The 12,595-nt window shown below is 41.1% G+C and overlaps 1 protein-coding gene across 1 annotated transcript; it reads right to left on the bottom strand.

The window, feature by feature from the left end:
* Window positions 1-996: 996 nt before the first annotated feature.
* Window positions 997-2,714, bottom strand: LOC150025117 (uncharacterized). The gene is made up of 2 exons (XM_090295106.1): window positions 2,466-2,714; window positions 997-1,347 (listed from the first exon to the last, which is right to left on the bottom strand). Exons 1-2 carry the CDS (start codon window positions 2,712-2,714, stop codon window positions 997-999), a joined length of 600 nt encoding a protein of 199 aa, XP_090151232.1.
* Window positions 2,715-12,595: the final 9,881 nt, after the last annotated feature.

A 12,595-nucleotide genomic window follows, 5' to 3' on the forward strand; every position in this document is an offset into this window, starting at 1 on the left:
ACCAAAGCTCATGATACCAAATGATGGCATTTTCATGAAGTTCTTCTTGAATCAATGTAGAGTATGGGGCGGAAGCAATGTATGAGAGTGAGCAAGATCCTCCTAAGAGTGGTGTTGATCTTGTAGGTGCATGATAAGTGTGGGTATTGGGTGGTTCGGCCAGCCCAAGGGAAAAGATGAAGGAATTGAAGTTTAGAGCCTAGGATTCTAGGGAGAAGCAAAGTTGAGCACAAATGGGCAGCATAACTTTACTCACAATAAACTTGAAAATACAAGGTGTAGGCTCCTCCTTTTATAGGCTAAGGAGGACCATAATGCAACCCTAATGCTAGCCAAATGAAATGTAAATGTGAAGCACATGGGTGCACATGGCACATGGGTGCACAAATGAGCACATGGGGAGGGGTGTGTCTAGTTTTTATGCTCACCCCCTCCATGGGCTTTCTAGACCGGCCTTGGTAAATTTAGAGGTTTTTTTAGAAACTCTAAGTTTACCTAGGTTGGTGTTTTAGGTGCCAAAATTAATTCTAAGAAAATTACAAATAAAGTTCCTATGCTAATTTTGACAAGAAATTAAAGTCTACTCTACACTAGAGTTTATGGCATTTGAACATGTAAAAGAACGTCTTCTTGGATCCTTTTGGCCATAACTCTATGGTTGGCCCAAATCTACCCTTTGGTGGGCTTGCATGTGGGCTTGTGCTTGGGCCTCTTCCATCACTTTCTCTATGGCCTGGTATCTTACCTCATGCCCCTCCAATACTTTACTAATGAAGTAGATTGACTTCTGTATCTGGTCCTAGTCTTGCACCAGAACCGAATTCATTGCCCTTTCTGTTACTGCAAAGTACAAATGAAGTGGAGTACCCAGTTGTGGCTTGTACAACACTAGTGTACTGGCCAGATACTCCTTCAAGTTTTAGGAACGCCTCTTCGCACTCCCTGGTCCATACGAACCTATTGTTCCTCTTCAGGCATTGGAAATAGAGATGCCCCTTATCTCCTCCTGCCGATACAAATCTGGACAGAGCGGTCATGCACCCTGTCAACTGCTGCACCTCCTTCACTAAGATCGGGCTCCTCATTGCTATGATGAGCGCACTTCTCAGGATTCACCTCTTTCCCACGTTTAGTGAGTAGGAAACCCAAGAACTTGCCTGCTTTTACCCCGAACACGCACTTCTCTGGGTTCAACTTTAACCTGTACTTAGCTATTGTGGTGAATAGCTCTTCTAGGTCTGTTACATGTTGCTCCTTCTGCTGGGAGGTGACCACCATGTGATGTGAACCAAGAACATGATATGAACATGTTATGAATTCAATATGAGTTGGGACATGAATAGGCACCTTTAGAATTGGATCAAGATTCTTTACCCATTCAAGAACAAGGAAAGAAAACAAATGCACCGATTAAAACTTCAACAAACACAATTAGAACCACAAGAACAACAAACCAATACAAACTACCGAACATAAACACAAACTAAACAAGTTCTACCGATTGAAACAACAAAGACATGTTTTAGAGTTTGATTTGGAATGGGTATGGAAGAAGAAGATGAAAAGGAAAAAGGAACTTATGTGGTTGTAACTCTTGGAATTGTGCACGCCACTTGAAGCATGGTTGGCTTCAAGATAAGTGTTGCCGCCACTTGAGAGTCCAAGAAATCTCCCAAGATAAGACTAGAAGAGGAGAAGACACAAGCCTCTCACACTCACTCACCAATTCGGTAGAGATTCCTTTCTAAAAACTCAATTTCAAACTTCTTATTTCAAAGACCCAAACACCCTTTTTATAATAGAGAGGGTCGGTCACAAATGTACAAAAGAGAAGGATCTTCAAAGGTTACTTTCTAGTCCCTTCTAAACTAGTGCCTAAGCCATAAATGAATAGAAAGAGTAATTTCTTCTATCATTTTCCTAAACTAGCGCCTAAGGTGCTATACAAATGGAGGTGTCTTTTTGGTTTCCCTCTTTAGCACCTTCCTAAACACTACTCCTATATGTTTTACAATTTTATACAAGGGTAATTACAAAAAGGGAAAACATTTGAACCCTATTATCCAAAACTTTAGCTTTGCTCCTTGTAATCCTTTGAGGTAGGAAGGATGATGAGCTAATTTGTCTTTGAGAATCTTGAACTTGAGCCTCTCTCTCTTCTTCTACTTGATCTCCATCACCATGTCACCCACATACGCTTGGACATTCCGCCCTATCATGTGCGCTAACACTCTGTCCATCAGCCTTTGGTAAGCTGCCCCTGCATTCTTAAGCCCAAAGAGCATGACCTTATAACAATAACAAGACAGCTCTGTCATGAACATTGTCTTGCACTCGTCCCTGGGGTGCATCCTGATCTGGTTGTAACCAAAAAAGGCATCCAGGAAGTTGAGTAATCTGCAACCGGACGCACTGTCCTCCAGAGCTTCAATACTGGGCAACGGGTAGAAATCCTTCGGACAGACCTTGTTGAGGTCTATGAAGTCGACGCACATCCTCCATTTCCCACTAGCCTTCTTTACCAGTACCACGTTCACCAGCCACTCAGGGTACTGAATCTCCCTGATGTGGCCAACCCTGAGCAGCTTCTTTGTCTCTTCTCTGACGACATGACGCCTTTCGTCATTGACTTTTCGTCTTCTCTGGCGAACAGGTCGGACCTGGGGGTTCATGGTGAGACAATGACACAGGAAGTCAGGATCTATGTCAGACATGTCTAAGGCAGACCATGCAAAAGCATCAAGGTGTCGAGCTATGACTTCGGCGATCTAATTCTGTGTCTCTTGGCCTAGGGATTTGCCAAGCTCGAACTATTTCCCGCTGATCTCCATCTCTAACATGTCTTCGGCTGGTTCGGGTCGTCTCTCCCGGGTAATCCCTGTGCGGGTGACCCATTCTTCCCTTGGAGGCTGAGTGGTAACAACGAAAACTCTTCTCTTCGTCTTGAGGCTATTCTCGTAGCACTTCTTAGCCTCTTTCTGATCAAATTTGATGGTGATCACTGTAACCTCGAGGGAAAGCAACTTCATCTTCATGTGTCTCGTAGAGGCCTTCGCTCCAATCCTGCTCAAAGCAGGTCTGCCCAAAAGTATATTATATGCCATCTGTGAAGGTCGTCCTCACTCTATGTGTCCACGCACCTTTACATGGTTTTCAGCGAAGCCATACAAGCAATCGGTATAAGGCCTCAACTGTTCTGGAGAAAGCTGTAATTTGTTGAAGGTCGATCAAAACATCACATCGATCGAACTTCCCTGGTCCACGAGGACACGATACACCCTCCTTCCTATTGTCACTACCGAAATCACCACCGGATCATTGTCATGTGGAACGACGTCCTGGCAGTCGGCCTTGGTGAAAACGAGGTCGACATCGGGAGTATGATATGCCTCTTGCACCTCTACTATCATCACCTCTCGTGCGTACTTCTTCCGCTGGGAGGCGGTGCATCCTCCTCCTGAAAACCTTCCAGAGATGGTGTTGATCTCACCATGAATGGGCACCTCGTTCCCCTGATCTATTCTTGTGGTTACTAACGCCTGATCCTCCTACGACTCTAGGAGGTAGTCCTTCAAGAAGCCGTTTTTCACTAGCTCGTCCAACTGGTGGCCCAGTGACAAGCAGTTGCGTATGGAGTGGCCATATGCTTGGTGGAACTCGCACCAAGCGTTCTTGTTGGGCCCTAACTTTTTGTCGGTCTTCGGGGACACCTTCTTCCTTGCCGCGATGTTGGGAATAGTGATCAGCTCCTTGAGCTCTACACAAAAATTGTGCTTGTGGGGCGGGTCTCTCCATGTGCGTGCTCTAGTCTGGGGCTTCTCGTAAGGTTGCTGCTTTCTTGAGCCTTTCTTTTCTATTGATGCCTCGTGCACCCTCATGGGTTGAGGTCACCCTGCTGCTCGAGGTCGGACAGGACCGATGAAGCCACGTTTCTCTGTGACTCGATCTTCCGCGGCGATGTGCGCCATAACTCGACGCTTGATCTCGCAGAACGTCTTTGGGTAATATCTAAGCAGCGAGTCACTGAAGGGCCCTGGTAGCATTCCTTTGATGAAGGCGTGCACCGTCATGGCCTCATCTGTGGGTTTCAGCCTTACCACCTGGACTCCAAACCTGTTCAAGAACTCTTTCAATGACTCTCCCTGATACTGCTTTATGTCAAAGACATCATAAGAGATTCGAGGGGAAGCCTTGTTGATAAGGTACTGCTCTCTGAACAGCGTTGCGAACTGGTCGAAGGTAGTAATGTGTCTGTCAGGGAGACTGACGAACCATTCCAACACTACGCCTGTCAACGTGCTCATCAATAGCTTGCAGTACACAACATCAGATCCTCCTGCAAGCATCATCTGGGTGTGGAACGCTATGAGGTGAGCCTTTGGGTCCTCTACACCCGTGAAAGTGACTTTCGGGCCCATAGACGTGGTGGGTAACACAGTATCCATAGTCGTCTAAGAGAACGGCATGGGACGTGCCCAAGGTGGTATGGGTGGGGCACGCTCATCCACCGCGCGCTCCCCTGCCTGGTGTAAACTCCTGCATAGTTCCTCATTGGTTCTGCACAACTCTTTGTTGTCTGCCTGCGACGCAGCTATGTCAACCCTAGACGCTGCTACCGCCTCTTGGAGGGCGCGCATGATCTCCATGAGTTGTTTCATGGTGATGTTGTCCCCTCCAAAGGGCGCAATAGATCCTTGCCTCATACTCCTCATGTTGTTGGTAAACTCTTAACACGATTGCGAGTGGGACCTTGTTTTATTGGGCCCCACGGTGGACGCCAAATGTTCTCGTCGGTTGACTCGCTCGTCGGTTGACTCGAACGACAATCCCTGGCCCGCTTGTCTCCGCCTAAGAATCGAACTTCCTTGGTTGAAGAATCTCTCACCTGCAAAGACAAAGGATGCCTTGACGACCATTTGCACTCTGACGCTCAAGTCAGTACTAGGGCAAAGAAACAATAAGTGTATAAAGTAGTTTCAGTCTTAGAAATCGTGTACCTTGCTAGGGTTCTTAGTGTTAGAATATATGGCCTTAAACGAGAGGGGGTGAATTGTGTAAGAGGGATTTTCGCAAACTTTGAAGGTATAATAAAAATCAATGCTGAGTTACAGAGAAAAGAATCAAGGAAACAAATACCCAAAACTGTTTTAAGATGATATCAGAAAAACAAATTTTCTTTTAAAAGGATTGAGAGTGCTTATGCTTTGGATTCAATCAAGAGTGGATTATATATTAAATCTACCCCAGATCCTATCTAAAGACAACATAGAAACGACAAGCACAACCTAACCTTCATCATCCTTCAAAGGGTTTGGATTCTTCAAAGCTTGAACACCACTTGGTTCAACAATCTCCCCCTATTTGATGAAGACAAATCCCTGGTGCTTGTGTTTGATCTAATTGAATCTGAAGCAGTACCTGCAAAAATAGCATATATACAGTCCAATGCTTCTTACAGTAGCAGGTTAGATTTGCACATATTGAAAGCATAAATCCTGATAAACAATCGGTTGTTTACTCGAAACAATCGGTTGTTTTTATCAGCAGCAGCAGAAAACAGTTTTATATCAGAGATTTTAACATATTTAATCAGTTTCAGATAAGGATACATAAGACCAATTAATTCTCCCCCTATTTGTCTTCACAAATAGACTTTAACATGTATCAAAACAGATTTAGGAGAGATTATTAAGATCAAGGATATCTAACTCATTTCTTAGAAAGAAGAACCTCTCTTTTGGTAGTGGTTTAGTGAAGATATCAGCTAACTGCAGTTTGGTCTCCACAAACTTCACTTCACAGTTTCCATTGCTTACATGATCCCTGATGAAATGATGCCTTATCTCAATATGTTTGGTCCTTGAGTGCTGAATCTGATTTTTGGTAAGATTGATGGCACTTGTGTTATCACACATCAAAGGGACTTTGCTGATTTGTAATCCAAAGTCTGCAAGTTGTTGTTTGAGCCACAGAATCTGTGCACAACAGCTTCCAACAACTATATACTCAGCCTCAGCAGTGGATAGAGCAACACATGTTTGCTTCTTGCTATGCCATGAGATTAGGCTTGAGCCAAGAAGGTGGCAAGTGCCACTTGTGCTCTTCCTATCTAGCTTGCAACCGATTAAATGAATTGAAGAGTGAGAAGGATACCATAACCCAACAATTGATGTTCCTTTGAGATATTTCAGAATTCTTTTTGCAACTTTGAAGTGTGACTCTTTAGGATTTGTTTGATATCTTGCACAAAGACACACCGCAAACATGATGTCCGGCCTACTAGCTGTTAGATATAGCAAAGAGCCAATCAATCCTCTGTATTTGGTTTGATCTACACTCTTTCCAGCAGCATCAGCATCCATGTAGCAGCTTGATGGCATTGGAGTGTTTGTTTCTTTGCAACTCTCCATTTCAAATTTCTTAAGAATCTCCTTGCAATACTTTGATTGACATAGAAAGATCACATCCTTTGTTTTCTTAACCTACAATCTAAGAAAGAAAGACAGTTCTCCCATCATAGACATTTCAAACTCACCTTTCATTGCAACCACAAATTCTTCACACAAAATATCTTATGTAGCACCAAAGATGATGTCATCAACATAGATTTGTACAAGAATTATTTCTGAATTTGACTTTTTGATGAAGAGAGTCTTGTCTACCATTCCCTTTTCATAACCATGAGATAGCAGAAAGTTGCTAAGCCTCTCATAGCACTGCCTTGGAGCTTGCTTCAGTCCATACAAAGCTTTCTTCAACTTGAAGACATGGTTGGGATGTTTATGATCTTCAAAGCCCGGTGGTTGATCTACATACACTTCCTCATTGATGTAGCCATTCAAGAAGACACTCTTGACATCCATTTGGAAGAGTTTGAAACCACTCATACAAGCAAAAGCCAGCAGCAGCCTCAGCCTCCAACCTTGCAACAGGGGCAAAGGTTTCCCCATAATCTATGCCCTCCTCTTGATTGTAGCTTTTGGCAACTAACCTTGCTTTGTTCCTTGTGATCACACCATCTTCATCCAACTTGTTTCTGAACACCCACTTCGAACCTATGATGTTCATCTCAGCAGTTCTAGGGACAAGAAACCATACCTCATTCCTTACAAACTGATTCAACTCTTCATGCATAGCTTCAACCCACTTTTCATCCTTGAGAGCTTTATCAATTGACTTTGGTTCAATTTGTGAGACGAAAGTTGTGTGCCTGCCGAAGTTTGAGATGGAGCTACGTGTGGAGACACCTTCCTTTATCTGCCCTATGATGTTTTCCACTGACAGATCTCTAGGAATCCTCCACTCTTTGGGCAGCTCACTCTGTTGCAGAATTTCAATCGGTTGTTTCTTCGAATCAACCAGTTGTTTTTCTGCACAGATTTCCAGTTTCTCCAAACTGATGCTCTGTTCATCCTCTTCAGCTCTGGTCTTCAGGATTTGGATGTTTCTGCGATCTACCTCATCAAAGATAACGTGAACTGATTCTTCTACAGTCATTAACCTCTTGTTTTAGATTTTGTATGCATGACTTGTGAGAGAATACCCTATGAAGATGCCAAGATCTGCTTTCTCATCAAACTTCCCCAAGTTTTTCTTGTTGAACCAAGTGGTGTTCAATGTTTTGATGAATCCAATCCTTTGAAGGATGATGAAGCCTCTGCTTTCCTTGATGCTGCTGTGCTGGTTTAAGCTTTGTTCTGGGGTAGTTCAATGTTGTAATCAACACTTAGATTAAATCTCAAAGCAATTAGCATCTCAATTTTATCAAAGCAAAATGATTTTCAAACTAAGCTGAAACAACCGATTGTTTTGTCGAAACAACCGATTGTTTACACTTAGGTGTTTTGAGAAAGTTTGAAAACTGTTTTTGAATGGTGTTTTTGTTAAGTAACAAAACAACCGATTGATTCGAGGAAACAATCGATTGTTTGTTTTAAAAACCAAACAGAAAAACTGTTTTCTTTGACTGAGCTTTAAATGCTTTAACTGAATACGCTCCAGTCATTAAATGCTTTGACCAATCAATTTTAAATGCAATTAAGAGTTTGTTAAGATTTGATAACAAACTATATTCTTAGATATATTCTGAAAAACAGTTTTGATATATTAAGAATCTTGAAACATAGTTTTTTTTATCTAAGAGTTTTTCAAAGAGTTCTGAGATTGCAAAAGAGTTGAGAGATTGATCAAGGTGCTGAATAGGATTCTGCTTGTATTGATTTCATATTTCCATCTGTAACAAGTGTAATCTTTATAAACTGCTGAACAATTCGTTTGTGTGTGTTGCTGAGATTGGTTGTGTGTTCTTGAGGTGTTCAAGCTCAGCAATTTTAGTGTTGGCCAAGGAGAGTGTGTTTCTTGAGGTGTTCAAGGTCATTCTCTTGGTTGTGGTGTAAGTGATCAAGGTGTGATTGCTTAGTGGATATCCTCAGGGGTTTCTGAGAAGACTGGATGTAGCTCTAGTTTTGAGTGAACCAGTATAAACAACTGTGTACAATCTCTCTATCCCTATCTCTTTAAATTCAGTTTGTTTGTTGTTTGCTGGTATAAACAACCGATTGTTTTTCCTGGTATTACAGTTTTGCTTGCTGTTTTGGCTAACTGAATTGTTGAATCAATTGGTTCCTGAAATAAGTTCATTCTAGCTTTGAAAAGTTTGCGAAAACCCTTTTAAACCATTCACCCCCCCTCCCCTCTAGTTTAAAGCCATCTTTTCTAACAATTGGTATCAGAGCTTGGTTCTTGTAAGTCATTCAAGTTGATCCTAAAAATCTTTCAAAATGGCTGATAGACTACCGATTGGGGAAGGTGCCTCAATAAACAGACCACCCTTGTTTTGTGGTTTGAATTACCAGTTTTGGAAAGTTAGAATGAAAATATTTATGGAATCTCTTGACAAAGGAATTTGGGATGCAATTGAAAATGGCCCTTTTATCCCAACGTTTGAAAAAGATGGTTCTGTCATTGAGAAGCCATGGTCTCAATAGACTGAAGCAGAAAGTAGAAAGGCCAAATTCGATTGCATTGCCAAAAATATTATAACCTCTGCTTTAAATTCTGATGAGTTTTTCAGGGTCTCACAATGCAAATCATCAAAAGAAATGTGGGATGCTTTGGAAGTCACTCTTGAAGGAACAAATGAGGTGAAAAGAGCTAGAAAGCATGCTCTCATCCAAGAGTATGAGATGTTTAGAATGCTGAAAGGTGAAACCATAGCTGAAGTGCAGAAAAGGTTTACACACATCATCAATCACCTTATGAGCCTTGACAAGACGTTTGCTAAAGAGGAGCTGAACATCAAGATCTTAAAATGTCTTGATAGAGCATGGCAACCAAAGGTAACTGCTATTTCTGAATCTAAAGATCTAACATCATTAAGTGTTGCCTCTTTGTTTGGAAAGCTTAGGGAACATGAGCTAGAGATGAATAGACTCAATGTTCAAGAAAGTGAAGATAAGCACACAAGGAGCATAGCCTTGAAAGCATCCAAACATAAGGGAAAGCAAGATTCAAGTGATGATAGTGATGAGGAAAATCTAAGTTTGCTATCAAGAAAATTCAGCAAATTCCTCAAGAGAAACCGCAACAAAGACAACAACAAGGATAGGTATGGAAACAAGAAACCCAATGAATTTAATTCAAATAACTATACTTGTTTTGGTTGTGGTGAGCAAGGTCACATAAAGGCTGATTGTCCCAACAAAAGCAAAGAGAAAAAGACAAGCTACAAGGAGAAGAAAGGCAAGACAAAAAGAGCCTACATTGCTTGGGATGAAAATGAAGTATCATCATCAAGCTCTTCATCAAGTGAAGATGAAAAAGCCAACATATGCTTAGTTGCTGAGGATGATGATGATGATTCTTGCAGTTCAAGTGAGGTTAGTTCATGTGCTTCCTTAAATGAACAAAACTATAGTGAATTGCTTGAAGCTTTTCAAGAAACTCATGATGAAGCTAATAGATTGGTTCTTTCAAACAACCGATTGAAAGATCTTAACAATGGGCTTGAAAAGAAAGTTAAATCACTTGAAGAGGAACTGAGAAAAGCAAAAAATGATTTTGAAAAATTAGAAAAAGATTTCAAAAATGCCTCTTGCAAGTGTGATACTCTCAATTGCACAAATTGTGAAAATCTTGAGAAAAAGATTCACTATCTTGTTGAAACTGTGGACAAGCTTTCAAAAGGAAAGTCAAACTTTGAGAATGTCCTAGCATCTCAAAGCTGTGTTTTTGGAAAGGCTGGTTTAGGCTTCAATCCACAGAACAAGCAAGATAGGTTTTCAAAAAGTTTTTTGAGAAAATCATAAAAACAACCGATTGTTAAGACGAAACAACCGGTTGTTACATGCTTTTACTGCATGAAGAAAGGCCACTCTGTTAGATTCAGCAAAATTAGAAAATATTATGTTCCTAAAGGTTTTATGAAATGGATTCCTAAGGGATGTGATGTTTCTAACAGCAAAGAAAAGCCAAATGGACCCAAATTTGTAAGGGGACCAAATCTTGCAACTTGTATTTGATTATGCAGGAAAAATGAAGAGAAAAAGGAAGAATTGAGCCATCTGATCAAGCTGTTGAAGAAAAAGACAGTCATTGAAGCTGAATCAATGATATGCAAAAGGTCAAAACAGTGAAAAGAAGTTTTCTTGATCAACAAGCAAGTGGCTCATTGAAGAAACAACACAAGGATAAGACCTTCCTTTTATTTGTTCTCAATTTCTGTTTCAAAGTTCTTTCTTATGATTAATTGTCTTTCAATCAATGTCATGTGCCTTAATCTGTTTCTGTTTATGGTTAAAAATTGAAAAATCAAGTTTTTAACTGCTGCAGAAAAACAACCGATTGTTTCTTCGAAACAACCGATTGTTTTGAGTCTGACAGCACTGTGAAGAAATTGATTTAACTGATTTTTGAATTTCTAGCCGTTGCAGATATTTTTCAAAGGGAGAATCTTGGTCAAAGGATCTGTGTTGAAAGCTGATCACGTTCAGAAAGGATTTACAACAGTCATAAAGGAATATATTCCAAAATCTTGGAAATTCAAGAGCCTTAATGACTAGTCAAAGATCACATGTGAAGACCATGTGATTTTCAGCTTTTTCTGACATTTTTATTGCAGAACAGAGTCAAGTCCTCTCTCTGAAAATCAGGTACCCATTGAATGAAATTAAATTCAAATTGATTCTCTTTCTACTATAAAATCAGGTGCAGATTTCTTTCATCAAGAACAACCAATTGCAACATCTCTTGCACCATCTCTTGCAAATTTCTGAGAAGTGAGTGTTCATCACTGCTGTCATGGAATCAACCCCTCCCACCTCTAAAAGAGTCAAAACCAGAGTTGTAAGGTCTGGAGGAAGGCTTGAAAGCTGGTTTTCTGGTGACACCGATCTCATTGAGAAGTATAGATATAAAACAAGTGTCAAGAAGATAAACAACCCCAAGGTTGTGTGCTTTGACTGGCTGAAAAGTCAAAAACTTGACAATGTGAGGAAGCTTCTCAAATACCAGTCACTCAGAAAGTTTCTGGAGCTCAAAGGGAACATATATCCAGATTTGGTGAGAGTTTTCTACACCAACTTGAAGTTTGAGGGAAACAACTTGGTCTCTCATGTGAAAGGCGTTGAGATGGAGATAACCTGATGGCATTTTCATGAAGTTCTTCTTGAATCAATGTAGAGTATGGGGCGGAAGCAATGAATGAGAGTGAGCAAGATCCTCCTAAGAGTGGTGTTGATCTTGTAGGTGCATGATAGGTATGGGTATTGAGTGGTTCGGCCAGCTCAAGGGAAAAGATGAAGGAATTGAAGTTTAGAGCCTAGGATTCTAGGGAGAAGCAAAGTTGAGCACAAATGGGCAGCATAACTTTACTCACAATAAACTTGAAAATACAAGGTGTAGGCTCCTCCTTTTATAGGCTAAGGAGGACCATAATGCAACCCTAATGCTAGCCAAATGAAATGTAAATGTGAAGCACATGGGTGCACATGGCACATGGGTGCACAAATGAGCACATGGGGAGGGGTGTGTCTAGTTTTTATGCTCACCCCCTCCATGGGCTTTCTAGACCGGCCTTGGTAAATTTAGAGGTTTTTTTAGAAACTCTAAGTTTACCTAGGTTGGTGTTTTAGGTGCCAAAATTAATTCTAAGAAAATTACAAATAAAGTTCCTATGCTAATTTTGACAAGAAATTAAAGTCTACTCTACACTAGAGTTTATGGCATTTGAACATGTAAAAGAACGTCTTCTTGGATCCTCTTGGCCATAACTCTATGGTTGGCCCAAATCTACCCTTTGGTGGGCTTGCATGTGGGCTTGTGCTTGGGCCTCTTCCATCATCACCCATGAGGTTTGGGCTGTTGTAGCTGGGTTTAAGTTCTCTAGATTAAGAATCAACAAAGGAAACCTTGGTGTGGTAGAAGATTTCAACAAAATCCAGTTCTACAAAAGTTGCTTGAAGAACAAACAATCTCAAGTTAGCACTTGCTCGGTTGGAGGCTTGAGGATTGATGAGAGGCTGCTTGCAATCATTGTAACTTGGATCCTAACTCCTAGGGGGAGTAATCACTCAGTGTTGACTGAAGAAGATCTAGT

The sequence above is a fragment of the Phaseolus vulgaris genome, chromosome 9 (genome assembly GCF_051622355.1).
Source record: "Phaseolus vulgaris cultivar YP4 chromosome 9, ASM5162235v1, whole genome shotgun sequence".
In the NCBI taxonomy this organism is placed as follows: domain Eukaryota; kingdom Viridiplantae; phylum Streptophyta; class Magnoliopsida; order Fabales; family Fabaceae; genus Phaseolus; species Phaseolus vulgaris.

What these genes read in the sequence shown, in the direction of transcription:
- LOC150025117 (XM_090295106.1), bottom strand. Translation starts at nt 2,714, where the DNA reads ATGTCTGACATAGATCCTGACTTCCTGTGTCATTGTCTCACCATGAAC. An exon ending in ACTTCATAGACCTCAACAAG is followed by an intron (nt 1,348 to 2,465) that starts GTCTGTCCGAAG and finishes CCAATTCTAAAG; the next exon opens with GTGCCTATTCATGTCCCAAC.